This window comes from Penicillium arizonense (assembly GCF_001773325.1).
Source record: "Penicillium arizonense strain CBS 141311 chromosome Unknown PENARI_contig003, whole genome shotgun sequence".
Classification (NCBI taxonomy): Eukaryota; Fungi; Ascomycota; class Eurotiomycetes; order Eurotiales; family Aspergillaceae; genus Penicillium; species Penicillium arizonense.
Window position 1 is genome coordinate 24,005 of NW_019173280.1, and position 13,050 is coordinate 37,054.

General features: G+C 48.0%; 6 protein-coding genes across 6 annotated transcripts; 5 read left to right on the forward strand and 1 right to left on the reverse strand.

Moving 5' to 3' along the window:
* Positions 1-208: 208 nt before the first annotated feature.
* PENARI_c003G11312 (uncharacterized protein) lies at positions 209-1,436 on the forward strand (the record flags this gene model as incomplete). Its single annotated transcript, XM_022628788.1, has 3 exons — positions 209-595; positions 647-1,076; positions 1,129-1,436. 3 exons carry the CDS (start codon positions 209-211, stop codon positions 1,434-1,436), a joined length of 1,125 nt encoding a protein of 374 aa, XP_022491575.1.
* Positions 1,437-1,777: 341 nt separating this feature from the next.
* PENARI_c003G05927 (prolyl hydroxylase family protein) lies at positions 1,778-3,289 on the forward strand (the record flags this gene model as incomplete). The annotated part of the gene is made up of 2 exons (XM_022628413.1): positions 1,778-2,060; positions 2,112-3,289. The coding sequence occupies 2 exons, from the start codon at positions 1,778-1,780 to the stop codon at positions 3,287-3,289; spliced, it is 1,461 nt and encodes a 486-aa protein (XP_022492135.1).
* A 711-nt stretch (positions 3,290-4,000) lies between these two features.
* On the reverse strand, positions 4,001-5,719 carry PENARI_c003G01685 (uncharacterized protein; the record flags this gene model as incomplete). Its single annotated transcript, XM_022628115.1, has 2 exons — positions 4,001-4,026; positions 4,090-5,719. The coding sequence occupies 2 exons, from the start codon at positions 5,717-5,719 to the stop codon at positions 4,001-4,003; spliced, it is 1,656 nt and encodes a 551-aa protein (XP_022491995.1).
* Positions 5,720-6,141: 422 nt separating this feature from the next.
* On the forward strand, positions 6,142-7,496 carry PENARI_c003G09498 (uncharacterized protein; the record flags this gene model as incomplete). The annotated part of the gene is made up of 3 exons (XM_022628665.1): positions 6,142-6,229; positions 6,276-6,607; positions 6,672-7,496. The coding sequence occupies 3 exons, from the start codon at positions 6,142-6,144 to the stop codon at positions 7,494-7,496; spliced, it is 1,245 nt and encodes a 414-aa protein (XP_022491979.1).
* A 795-nt stretch (positions 7,497-8,291) lies between these two features.
* Positions 8,292-11,199, forward strand: PENARI_c003G04148 (uncharacterized protein; the record flags this gene model as incomplete). Its single annotated transcript, XM_022628282.1, has 7 exons — positions 8,292-8,599; positions 8,660-9,646; positions 9,709-9,840; positions 9,901-9,948; positions 10,696-11,017; positions 11,104-11,127; positions 11,176-11,199. The coding sequence occupies 7 exons, from the start codon at positions 8,292-8,294 to the stop codon at positions 11,197-11,199; spliced, it is 1,845 nt and encodes a 614-aa protein (XP_022491660.1).
* Positions 11,200-12,132: 933 nt separating this feature from the next.
* Positions 12,133-12,630, forward strand: PENARI_c003G03099 (DUF3759 domain-containing protein; the record flags this gene model as incomplete). The annotated part of the gene is made up of 3 exons (XM_022628209.1): positions 12,133-12,148; positions 12,246-12,389; positions 12,461-12,630. 3 exons carry the CDS (start codon positions 12,133-12,135, stop codon positions 12,628-12,630), a joined length of 330 nt encoding a protein of 109 aa, XP_022491319.1.
* Between the last annotated feature and the right edge of the window lie 420 nt (positions 12,631-13,050).

A 13,050-nucleotide genomic window follows, 5' to 3' on the forward strand; every position in this document is an offset into this window, starting at 1 on the left:
TAACGCAATCGGGAGGAAAGATGATATGACCCGAGACCCCGCTGGTGCTAGAATTTAGAAAATGGAAATTGGATATGGAAAACCATACGTACATATTGGACACATTGACAGCTCTCAGGTTACATAAATAAATAAACGAATCAAAGCATGTTGCATTCATATATATATTTCTAGTCAAATCACTGTCGCGGTCTATATTCAAGCAAAGATGGCTCCGTCCGCTATAAAAGAGCAATTTTCTTCCGAAAAAGTGACAATTAAACCATGGAGCCGTCCTGCGCATACGAGAGAGAACATTGATTGGGCTCCACTGGTTGAAATCGATCTATCTCGCTTCGACGAGCCCGGCAGGAAGCAAGAGCTCGCAAAGCAACTGTACGACGCCGTTACACAAGTCGGCTTTTGGGTAGTTGTTGGACATGGAATTGAGGATGAACGCGTCATGCGCCAATTCAGCATCGGTAATGCCTTCTTCCAAGAGCCGCTGGAAGAGAAGCGAAGCTTCGCCTGCAACTTTGCCGAGGGCGAGTATTTCGGCTACCGTGAGAATGAAAGATGGATTGGAGATACCGGAGTAAAGGATAACGTCGAAATGGTATATTCATCATTGTCTAAGGTACGGGTTGAACATAGCTAACTCGTTCAGCTCAATATTCCTAAAGCGATCCCCGAATGGGAGGACATTCCGAGACACAGGATCGTTCGTCAAAACTATGATGAGATTGCCAGGTTTCATCGAGACCTTTTTCATCAAGTCATTCGAAAGTTATTTGTCTTGATGGCAATTATTCTGGAACTACCAGAAGACTACTTGGTCAATGCCCATGGCTATGACAAGCGATCCGATGATCACTTGCGATACATGATCTATAACACCCGGACTCAGGAAGAATGGGACAAAGCCCAGTCCTATACCAAGGGCGGCCACACCGACTTTGGTAGCCTGACCCTATTGTTCTCGCAGCATGTTGCTGGCTTGCAGATCCGAACGACAGAAGGGGTATGGAAATACGTGAAGCCTGTTGAGGGTGGGATTACATGCAATGTTGCCGACACTTTATCCTTCCTTACCAATGGTAAGTGTCTAATCGATTTTCAAAAGAGTGTCTCGCTAACTCAGAGCAAAAGGATTTTTGAAATCCACGATCCATCGTGTGGTCACACCTCCTAGGGATCAGATCAACATTCCTCGTCTTGGGTTGCTCTATTTCTGTCGACCCGGGGATCATACGATAATGAAGACAGTACCCTCGCCCGTGCTGGATCGCCTTGGCCTACTTACCGAAGACGACAAAGACCCGAACAAACATGCTGCCACAGGAACGGAATATGTACGCGCTCGGGTTCGGGATGTGCACTATAAGAAGGTGATCGACAAGAGGGAGAACACATCGTTTGAGTTCAAGGGTCTGAAGGTCGCAAATCATTATGAATAAGTAGCAGGCTTATAAAGTATGGAAAGTAAAGCTCTCATTGACTCTCGATTGAATAGGATACATACAACAAAAGTACATAGTCCAAAGAAGATGCCCATTCACGGGCCTTGCTTATAATATATAATAAACTAGTTTCCACTCATAGTAGATCGACACCTTGTAAAATATCAATTAGTGAATTATTCTTGGGACAGAGTGATTAATAGAAGTTGACAAACTTCATAGAACAAAAGCCGTCGAGTCCTGGTGGCAAACACCGAATGACCGCAATTTTGATTTTCCGGCGCGATTCGCGAAAACCCTCAATCCCCACCTGCATCAACTATCAACCATCAGACACAATGGCTAAGTCTAAAGCTGCGAAGCGTAAGCGCAATGCACAAGTCGACCTTCCACAAAAATTGCACAAGCCTGTCTCCACCTTGACCCCCCCTCCTGATGGCGCAACCCTCGAGCCCAAACACCTTAAAACAGTCGTCTCAGACGAGGATCTCGACATCACCATCGAGACACTCACGGCCCTCGCAGAATACCCTACCCTGACCAAGTCAAAGGCTTGCAAAGATCTTCGAGTTGCTGTCTATGACTTTCGTCAGGCTTGCACTACCGGTCTTAATACAGCTGGTGCGCTATCTTTCTGTCTCTAATCGATGGCTGTAACTGATTGCTTGATAGAGGGTGCAAACCTCACAGCACGTATAACCGGTGCCCTGGCCGACGAGAAATACATGGAGGCCAAAATTTTGCTTGCCGAAATGAGAATTAGGGGTGAAAAGCCTAAGATCGGAGCCTTGTGTCGCTGGGTACGAGATCTGGACGTTGTGAGCGGGCTCTCAACACAGCCGAAAGCACGCGATTATAATCCCCCTAGCCGTAGCGCAAGAGACATGGAACTACTCGGCGTTCTTGATGCCATACTGCGCGTTAGTACACCGATCGACACCAGCTCGAACGCCTCCAGCTCACCCTCCCCGATTGCCTTTCACTCTATTTGGGACCTCCGGCCGTCGACCGCACCACTACAGGTCTACGCCTCAGTTCTCGACAAATCTATCCTAGCCGAGGCCCCGAAATCTCCGACCGCTCTCCGCGTCATCGAACATATTCCTGGCACACTTCGCAAACCTCCGAACCACCATCCTGCAATCCTCTATACAACAGAACCTAATGCTATCCCGTTGGCTCCCGTGGGTCCCTCTATAACATACCACCCGCATCCTGCCGTTCCTGGCCTCGGCCTGGCTATGGATGTCCTCTCCCCCACGGAGTGTAAGGCGATCATTGCAGCTGGCGAGTCCGTCAATTTCCTACCCGATGCGCCTTTGCGCGAAGACGGCGACGTGAGCATCTTGGCTCACAACTTCTACTGGATTATCGACACTACTTTCCACGACATGCTTTGGGACCGCATCTCCCCTTATGTGCCGCCCTCGATTAACGGCCGCTTAGTACGAGGCATCAATCGACGCTTCCGGGTATACAGATATGTCCCCGGTGCCGAGTACCGGTGCCACATTGACGGAGCTTGGCCACCATCTGGTATCCTCCCGGACGACACATACGTGTACGACTCGTCGCCCGAAGACCGAAAGCAGAGTTCTATGTATACATTTTTGCTATATCTTAACGACGAGTTCGAAGGCGGAGAGACTACCTTCTTCATGCCAGCCGCGCGTGAGGGAACACTCAACGCATACCCCGTACGACCTGTGATGGGATCCGTTGCCATATTCCCGCACGGCGAGGCAAACGGGGCCTTATTACATGAAGGGACGGGGGTAAGGAAGGGTGCTAAGTATATTATTAGAACAGACGTAGAGTATGATGTAAAGCCTTCCGAGGAGGGACAATAAATATACGAATTTCATGCTATCACAACTTGGATTAGATAGAAAAGTAGTGTTTGGCAATGTTGTGCCAGAGAAATTACATGACCCAAAACGGAGAGATACATGTATATACATATGACTGCCGTAAATTGGACCTATTTTCGTGCCAATTTTGCTTCTTGCAGCTTCTAAGCTCGCCGAGTAACCTGATGAGCTGAACATTGCAAAGTGCCTCTGCAGCCTTTCGTTGGAATGAGGACTAAATTCTCGAGATAATCATGAGTGTCCTTGGTGCTATATGGCTCTTGCCTCGTTACTTGGACATTCTATCGCCTGATACTGACTGTGTGAAATTAATTTCAGTCAATATATATGACTTTTACTTCTTATTATCAGTATTGACTAGACCAAAGAGGACAAAGACCATATATCAACAACACCACCTGCCCAACTTATTTGCTTGCCCTCCACCCAACGAAACAACAGCCAGATATGCATTAGCATTGCCAAGTAATGCATGTTTTACCAAATAATGCGCGGGAAATACAATTACTACGCCTTACATATTACGGTTAGATAGATGGAGAAAGGGTCCGAATAGCTTCCTTGGGGAATCCTGGGCCATGATATAAATACGGAGAAGATGCTAATAAGGTTGGATTTTGCCACTGTTCTTTTCCAAAAATGTGCTATATGATATTATGTATTCCCTTCCTTACATCCGATCTGTTTAGCTTATGCAATCCAAAACCACATCCGCTCTGTTTCAAAATTTTAGGTCAGAGGTTTCGGTCAGTCGCAGAGAATTCTCAATGTAAACTTACCGAGAAAATTGCGAGGCTTGGGTTCTTCCCACATTGATTCCAGCTCATCGGCCTCTTCCTTGCCAGATAGGAGGTCCATGTCTTCTATCCTAACAATCCTTGTTCTCTTGATGAATTTGTATCCCAAAAAGAGCATGACAAAGATGGGAATATCAATATAAGGGGGAATAAAGCTCTTCGCGCTGAAGTGGCCAGGGAAGAATGCATCGAAGCCGTTGAAAAATGCCACAGTGGAGGAGAATATCATGGCAAAATAGGCCATGAAAGGTTGGAAAGGAGACTGGAAAGGGAGTGAGGAGCGTGGTATGCCATGGTATTTCAGCCCTCGATGGAAGCGAATATAAGTTACGGCAATAGAGGTCCACACAATCAGCGTACTGACAGAGCTCAAATTGCTAATCCAAAAGAACACCTCGGCAGAGCTAGATGAGGCATTCAGATAGACAAGCAAGCTCAGTGCTGCAGTGACAGCAACACATGCGTATGGAACCCCGAATCTTTCGAATCGAAGGAACCGAGGCGCCTTCCCATCCAGTGCCGTGGAGTAAAGTATTCGGGTGGACGCATAAAAGAAAGAATTACCAGCGGACAACGCAGAAGTGAGCACAACAGCGTTGATGATTGAAGGGAGCACCAAGATACCCCCATTCTCGATAGCAATGACGAAAGGGCTTGCCCCAACGCCTGCAGCGCCCGTGCCAATAGCGTTGAGCAGTCGATTATCTTTAGATGAGACGCATAGACCCACTAAGAAGACGCTTCCGACATAGAAAATAGCAATGCGCCAGAAGACACGACGGACCGCCTTTGGAATGTTGCGCCGAGGGTTTTCAGTCTCTCCCGCTGCGACGACAACCATTTCGCTGCCGCCGTAGCTAAATGTAGCCTGTATGAAAACTTTCCAGAATGCTAGAAAACGGCCTAATGAACCAGTTTCTAGGTATTCATTCATTGGACCCGGACTTTCCCAGTAGCGGAAACCTATACGGTCATGCGTTGGTGCGCCACCGAGTGTGATAATAAGCATGAGCAACATCAATCCCACAATGGTGGTAAGTTTGATCGATCCAAGGACAAACTCCACTTCACCATATACCCGAACAGGGAGGCTATTAACGGCAATGATAGCCACATAAAGCACAGTGATCCACACTGCAGAAGAAATGTAGCTGGGCCAGTAGTCGATGACAAGGGCAGCTGCGCTGATCTCGATTGGAACGCCAATAGCAAATTGGTACCAATAATTCCATCCCAAAGTAAACCCCAAGGCTTCATCAACAAATCGAGATGCATATACGGGGACTGCACCGGGAAGAGGGAGCCAAGTCGCCATTTCACCCATACTGTTAATGACCGCGTAAAGGTTGAAGCCCGTAATGAGATAGGCAAGCACCATAGACAATGGCCCAGCTAGTGAAAGAACCTGGCCTGTACCCACAAAGAGCCCTGTCCCAATAGCCCCGGATAGAGCAAGAAATTGAATATGTCGAGACTTCAGTCGTCGTTGTAGGGTGCCAACCTCCGTTGGCGCTGTTGCACCCTTCTCCATTCCCGGTCCAGAACGTTGAGAGCTGAAATCCTTATCGCCCACCTCGATATCCTGTTGATTTATCATTTCCTGTGCTGCCATGGTAAACCTTGTATCTGTGACAATGGACGAGCTTCCGCATCCCCATTTGTATAGAAACGCACAGGCCTTGCTACAGGCGTGGGGTAAACATGGGGGACAGGCGAGTCGCTTCCTACGCCGAGGGTTAGTCTGGGGTTATTTTTCTGGAAAGGGAAATTCTCAGGTCGGAAAACTATCCACTTGGCGGGTCATATCTCTCCAGTTCCCCCCTTTCAGTGGTTGATCGGCAGAGTGATTGTATCGCAGGGATGTCCGGAGTCCACTGCAAGGCCTAAGCCTTCTAGGCTTTGCTAGAGTTGTATTCTTTGGTGGTATTTGAGTCAAGATCGAGTGGGGGTTGCAAGAAAAGGAAATTGGTCGTCACGCTTCATTTCCTATTTGACTCGCTGTATCTGACTGAATACCAGCTCGTATCTTTCGAGATGTCCCTCTGCCAAGATGAGCTGAAATTCGGACACGAAATGCGTCAGCATTTCTCGTTCGCTCCGGGTTATCGAAATCTGAATCATGGTAAGTCCTTCATTTTATATACCCACATACCTGCTCATGGTGCCAGGGTCTTTTGGAGCATCGCCAACCGTGATTCGCAACCGAGCAAACGAGCTACGTGAGGAATGCGAGGCAACTCCGTGTCCTTTTATCAAGTACCGCTTCCCTCAACTTCTGGACGACTCTCGGGCTGCTATGAGCAGCTTTCTTGGTGTACCTGAGTCCACAATCGTTTTCGTTCCGAATGCGACCACCGGTGTCAACACAGTTCTGCGGAACATAGTATGGAATAGCGACGGAAGAGACGAGATCCTTCAGCTGGATGTGATATATGGGGCTTGTGCGAAAACAGCACAATACGTCTGTGAGGCCAGTGGCAACAAGGTCCGCACCCGACAGGTTGGGTTTACATACCCGGTCGACGACTCTGAGATCGTTATAACCTTTCAAAGAAGCAGTAAAGTCTTCGCGCTTGGAAGGCAACCACCCGCGTATTGCCATATTCGATACTATTGCCTCAAACCCCAGGCTCCGACTCCCATTTGCCGAGCTCACCGCGGTCTGTCGCGCAGAGGAAGTACTAAGTTTGATCGACGGTGCACATGGAATCGGACAGATCGATCTTAATTTGTCAAAATTAGACCCAGACTTCCTGGTCAGTAACTGTCATAAGTGGCTTTTCACTCCTCGCAGTTGTGCTGTGTTCTATGTTCCTGAGCGCAACCAAACCATGATCCGAAGCATTCTGCCAACGAGCCACGGGTTTATTGCACGGTCCCAAGGAAGCTCATGCGTCAAGGCAACAGACTTCGTCTCCAATTTTGATTTTGTGGGAACCACTGACAGTGTTTCTTTCCTGACGGTGCCTGAAGCCATTCAGTGGAGACAGACAGTTTGCGGTGGGGAGGACAAAATTCGGCAGTATTGTATTCAGCTTTCTCGCAAAGGTGGCCAAAGAGTCGCTGAAATCCTAGGGACTAAGGTCCTAGGCAATGTTTCCCACAGCTTGACGGAGTGCTGTATGGTTAACATCCTCCTCCCTTTGACAAAGCCTACTTCTGGAGATGAGAGTATGATCAGAACGGCTGGAGCTCCGAGTATCACAGTTACAGATTGGATGCAGCAGACCATGATTCGGAGATTCAAAACATTCATGCCAGTCTTTCCTTTCCAGGGGTCTTGGTGGGTTCGGTTGAGTGGGCAAATCTATCTCGAGGAGAGTGACTTCGAATGGGCGGGCTGGACGCTGAAAGATCTTTGTGAAACGCTACTCGATGAGGAAAATTAAATGAGCCTTCCCAATGTGAGTCAATAGCAGGGATTATAGACAGATAGGTACCAATAAAGGCATATGGAAAGGAATTGAATCTACGAGAGGAAAATCGGTCGATGAATTGAATGCCACCTTCAGATTGATTGTACAAAGGAATTTCCAAGTCCATTGCCAACAACTCGGCCCGCAGTCATGTTCAGGATCAGGCGCACATGCAATTATACGGGCGACGGAAACGGTTAGGTCCGCTCGGCTTACATTCGGCACAGATACGTCAAAGCATGCAATCGGTTCCGCATTGTATATCGGGCAGAAGAAAAAACCGGCACCCAGACATCGGCACGCACATTAATACAAAAATTTTCTCTGTCTTGGGATCGGACCTGAAACAAGTCTGATAACGGGTATGGTCGGCTCTCCTCGGTAACGTTCCCTAGCCACATCCCCGACCATAACCGAGTTAAACACGACATCTAACTGGTCGGCTCACTTCCATGTCTGGGCACTGTGGCTGCACAGTGGATCTCGGCATTCACTAGCAGCCACAGCGGAAAGGTATGGATCTTCTTATAGCAGTTTCTTGCTTCGTTGTGGCCAGTGTGAAAGATCCAGGGCCCATTTTATGATAAAAATAGTGGATCAAACAGAAATGCTCCGAGGAAGAAGAGGAAAGAAAAGGGCAAGAAACACTGAGAGGGGCTTAGGAGCATGGGACATATAGATACTTCATGCCCCCTCCGTTGTGGACCATGTATTATCCAACAGAGCCCTCCTTTCACGCAAGTTGTACTATGACAGTGAAGTACTAAAATGGATTACGCCAATACATCTCATGAGAGATATGAGCCAAGCCTCGATTTCACCCACGACTCTCGCAGCGATTCTGACGACACAGTCGATCATATCGATTCTCTTGAACTCACCCGTATCAACACCTACCGACTTCAACAAAAGACTACCGTTGGCTCCACAAAAGGACCGATCCCCCGTGAAAAATGGCTACCGATGGGCGCCAGCAAAGAATACCCACCAGTACTCCCAGACTCCGAGGCCTACGTGGTGGAATTTGATGGCGCGAATGATCCATTGCACCCATATAACTGGTCTATGCTGAGACGGTACGTGCCTATATTGTGCACAGCTATTTACGAAGAGGCCTTGTCTGATCGATTGAATAGGATATCCCTGGTTTGCATATTGTGCTACGGTACGTTTGCCGGCTCATTTGCCAGCGCTGTGTTCTCGGCCGCTATCTCGGGTATCAGTCAAGAGTTTCACGCCAGCACCGAGGTTGGCTCTCTTGGAGTAACACTTTACGTTCTCGGGTTCGCTGCCGGTCCTACAATCTGGGCGCCAGCATCTGAACTGATTGGGAGGCGCTGGCCACTATCAGTGGGACTTTTTGGCTGTGGCATCTTCACGGTAGCATGTGCGGTCGGCAAAGACATCCAGACCATTATGATCTGCCGGTTCTTTGCTGGTCTCTTCGCAGCTAGTCCAATTTCGATCGTTCCCGCGGTTTTTGCAGACTTGTTTAACAATGCTCAACGGGGAGTCGTTATGTCGATCTTCTGCATGGCAGTCTTTATTGGGCCATTTGCAGCACCTTTTGTGGGTGGCTTCATTGCAATGAGCTCTCTAGGATGGCGGTGGACAATGTACATCTCAGCAATTATGGTCTTCCTAGGCTTTGGCTTAGTCGTCGTCTTTCTCGATGAGTCTTATGCACCTGTTATCCTTGTGCGTAAGGCGGCTACCCTACGCCGCCAGACCCACAACTGGGGCATTCACGCAAAGCAAGACGAAGTCGAGGTGGATTTCAAAGAGCTTGTTAGAAACAACTTCGCGAGACCAATTGTGATGTTGATTACGGAACCCATTCTGCTTCTTATATCACTCTACATCTCATTCATCTATGGCCTCATCTATGCTCTTTTGGGTGCATACCCTGTTGTCTTCCAAGGGGTATATGGCATGAATATGGGTGTCGGTGGATTAGCATTTATTGGCCTTATCCTAGGGGAGCTTCTTGGTGGTATTTTCGTTCTCTTAATACAGGGATCTTATGCCAGAAAGCTGGCAGCCAATGGTGACAGACCTATTCCTGAATGGCGTCTCCCTTCAGCTATTTTGGGAGCTGTTGCATTTGCTGGTGGGATGTTTTGGTAAGTTATCCTAGAAATGTTGCAGACGGATGTCTTGATCACTAACTCGACGCCCACAATAGGTTCGGCTGGACCGGATACACAACCTCGATTCACTGGATTGCCCCTGTGAGTTCAGGAGTTCTTACCGGAGCGGGAATTTTTCTGATTTTCTTGCAATGCTTCAACTACATCGTTGACTGCTATCCTTCCCTGTATGATCCGTTATCATTGCCCCAATCGCCATATAGGATATTCACTAACTAAACCAATAGAGCTGCATCCACCATCGCCGCCAATACAATTCTACGGTCGGCCATAGGGTGCGCTTTTCCGCTATTCTCCAGACAAATGATGCAGAATTTGGGGGTGCAGTGGGCTGGAACTATGCTCGGGTGCATCGCTGTCATCATGATCCCTATCCCTGTACTGTTCAGGGTTTACGGACCCTGGCTACGGGAAAGAAGTAATCTGGCATGCTCGTCAGTCTACGATGTTGAAAAAAAGTCCTATGATGTTTGATAATGAAAATATTACAAGTAATGAAGATACCCTCACGCTAATTTCTGCACGATGTACTTCGTGTGATCACAAATTTGGTTCTATGGCAGTCACCCCGCCGCATTTTCTTTTTTAACATCAAGCAAGGCTTCAGTCGGGTAATACAAATGGCTATCTCCACATCAAAAGGACCATTCCGTTCACCAAAACAATAGGACGTTGAGGATGTTGGGGATGTTTGATTGTGTTTGTTTAGTCGACGTCATACCGCTTTCGATTTGATGTCTCAGTTTCTGTCGCAAATATCTTACGAATACTGCATGAAACCGGGTCTACAGTTGACCCGAATGGCTTCCGGGTATACAGTATATCCGGAGGTTAGTCATGTAATTAGAAATGCCTCATAAATAGCAGGAAATAGGGGTGATACAATACAGAGTCATTGATATCTCCAATTGGCCGGATACAGTACAGATCGTGACAGTTTCTCTCCCCACCATCACTCAATCCCTCAATACTACTATGAATACTACCAAACTTCTCTTCGGTCCGAACTGGGATCTCAATAGATGGACCGACTCTGACGATCGCGTTCGCGGCGGATCATCTGTGTCAGAACTCGTCCCTTCCACAAATGGGGTTTTCTTCCGCGGCAACCTCGACATCGAAACCCTTCGCGGTGCCGGATTTGCCTCTCAACGCACGGTTGGACAAGACGAAATTTGGGACCTCACTGGAAATGATGGCATTGAACTCGATGTCGTTCCATCGGACCGGAAACGCTACACCTTCTCCTTGACAGACGAAATCCCAGAGCAAAGACGAGATGGTCGTGAACAAAGTGCTTTGGTCTGGGAATATGACTTTTGCGGCAGCTCTGTTAGGACAACTGTGCGCATACACTGGAAGGATCTGAGAGCAACATATCGAGGGAGGCAGGTGGAAGATGCGAGGTCCTTGGACTTGTCACGCATCAGGAGATTTCGGGTCATGGCCAGAAGGTGAGATTTGGAGATCTCGCTGGGAAGATATAGGTGCTAACTAATTAGTTTCTTTGGGGACCAACATGGTGAATTCGGCTTGGAGATTCGTACAATCGGCCTATTTCGGGATAGCTACCTTGATGATCCCAATCTGTTAACAGAGTCGATGGAGTATAATTTTGAGAAAAGAGAGTCTTCCGAGAAGACCGAAGAAGACCAGGGTTGCTTATCATGCTGTTGCCCATTGTTTTAAAGCTTTACAGGCTTCTCGTTAGAGGCGTGTGAATCATGGATTGGGATTACAAGACCCCATTATGGTTAGGTGGCAGTAGCCAGCCTTGGGATGCACATAACGTCCGCCATAGATCCTCAGCTTGAAGCGTCAGCCCTCGAGATAGACCTCCTTTCTGGGGTCCTGTTCCCATCATGCATGCTTTCCTCCGATAATTAAAGTTCAACCCCTTGGAAGTAAGCACAAGCTTGACCAATGGTATCGCTCGGCGGTCGGTTGTGAGATGTTTGCCGTATCATGATAACGAAGATTTGGGTAAGTTATGTATAGGTGTACGATGGGCTCTCAACATCAGGTGGCCATCTTACCGTCAACATGTTTGAAGTACTGTAGAATACTATGGGCATCCTTCGTGTTTCTCATTCTTGATTTTTGCGCTTCGACACCGCCACTTCCAGCGGGGTCCACTCCCTTTCCTTACAACTCAGAACAGAGGTGCTTTTATCAACGAAGTCAGTGATAGAGTACATTAGTGACAAGCCACGAAGTTCCACGGTTTTTTACGTGTTTTTGACCGGCTCAATCACTGAGTGCCCCTATTTCAAGTGTTTCATTTGCCCTTCTCTCCTGTCTGACCCACTGTGAGTTGAGACCCCGCTTAAGGACAAATTGGACGATTCGTGCGAAATATATATGCCTGTGTACCCCTCTTCTTCCCTTTTCTTCTTCCCCTTTTCCATCAAGTTTACATCTTATTTCCACCTACTTCTACCTTCTACAATATCTTCACAATGGGCTGGTTCAGTGGTGAGTGATGAATTTATGTTTTATTCCTTTGGGTGTACATTGCATTACGATCATCCCTTGCCAAGACTGTCACTAAAGGCTTGGCTACTTTATCTAGACGATTCCCCGCAGCAGGACTACCACCAGCAGTGGAACAACTCTGAGCCCCGGGAGCACGATCCTTCCTTCGTCCATGAGCTGATCGCCGGTGCTGCAAGCTACGAGGCAGCCAAGGCTTACGAGGAGCACTGCGACAGAAACGGTACGCATATGAATCCTGCGGCCGTGCAAGGACCCATGAGACGGGATTCTGACTTTTTTTTTTCCTTATAGGCCAGCCGCAGAGCCACGAGAAAGCCAAGGAGATTATGGCTGGATTTGCCGGCGCCTTTATCGATCGCGAGGTCGAGTCCAGGGGTCTGGATTTCATTGACCGGGAGAAGGCCAAGTACCAGGCTCGCCAGCACATTGAGGACGTGTCCGCCGACCAAGTTGGCTATTAGGCATCCCTTGGGGGATTGCTGTACATATAACTTTTACTTGTGTAGCAGAGCTTTGGTATAGGTCGCTTATCGCACCAATGCCTGTGAGACATCTTCTACAATATATTGGATAAATTGAAATCTTCTTGTTTCGCACCCCTTGCAGCATGCACTTGGTTGTATGACTGCCATGCATGAGAATTTCTGTTTGATGATTTCATAAATCAAATATCGCCAGTCCCCTATGCTCCTGACCCGTCGGAACGGTACCTGAGGCCGTCACGGTAAACCCGAATCTCCTCGGTGGCCACCTGATTCCGAAGATCGCGACTTCTATTACCCGTCATTGCTTGGATTTTTTAAACATTATATGCATTTTTGGACTCTCATCCTCCTTCCTCGGAGGTGATTCTCTGAAGAACCGATAAGCTGGCCACTCCT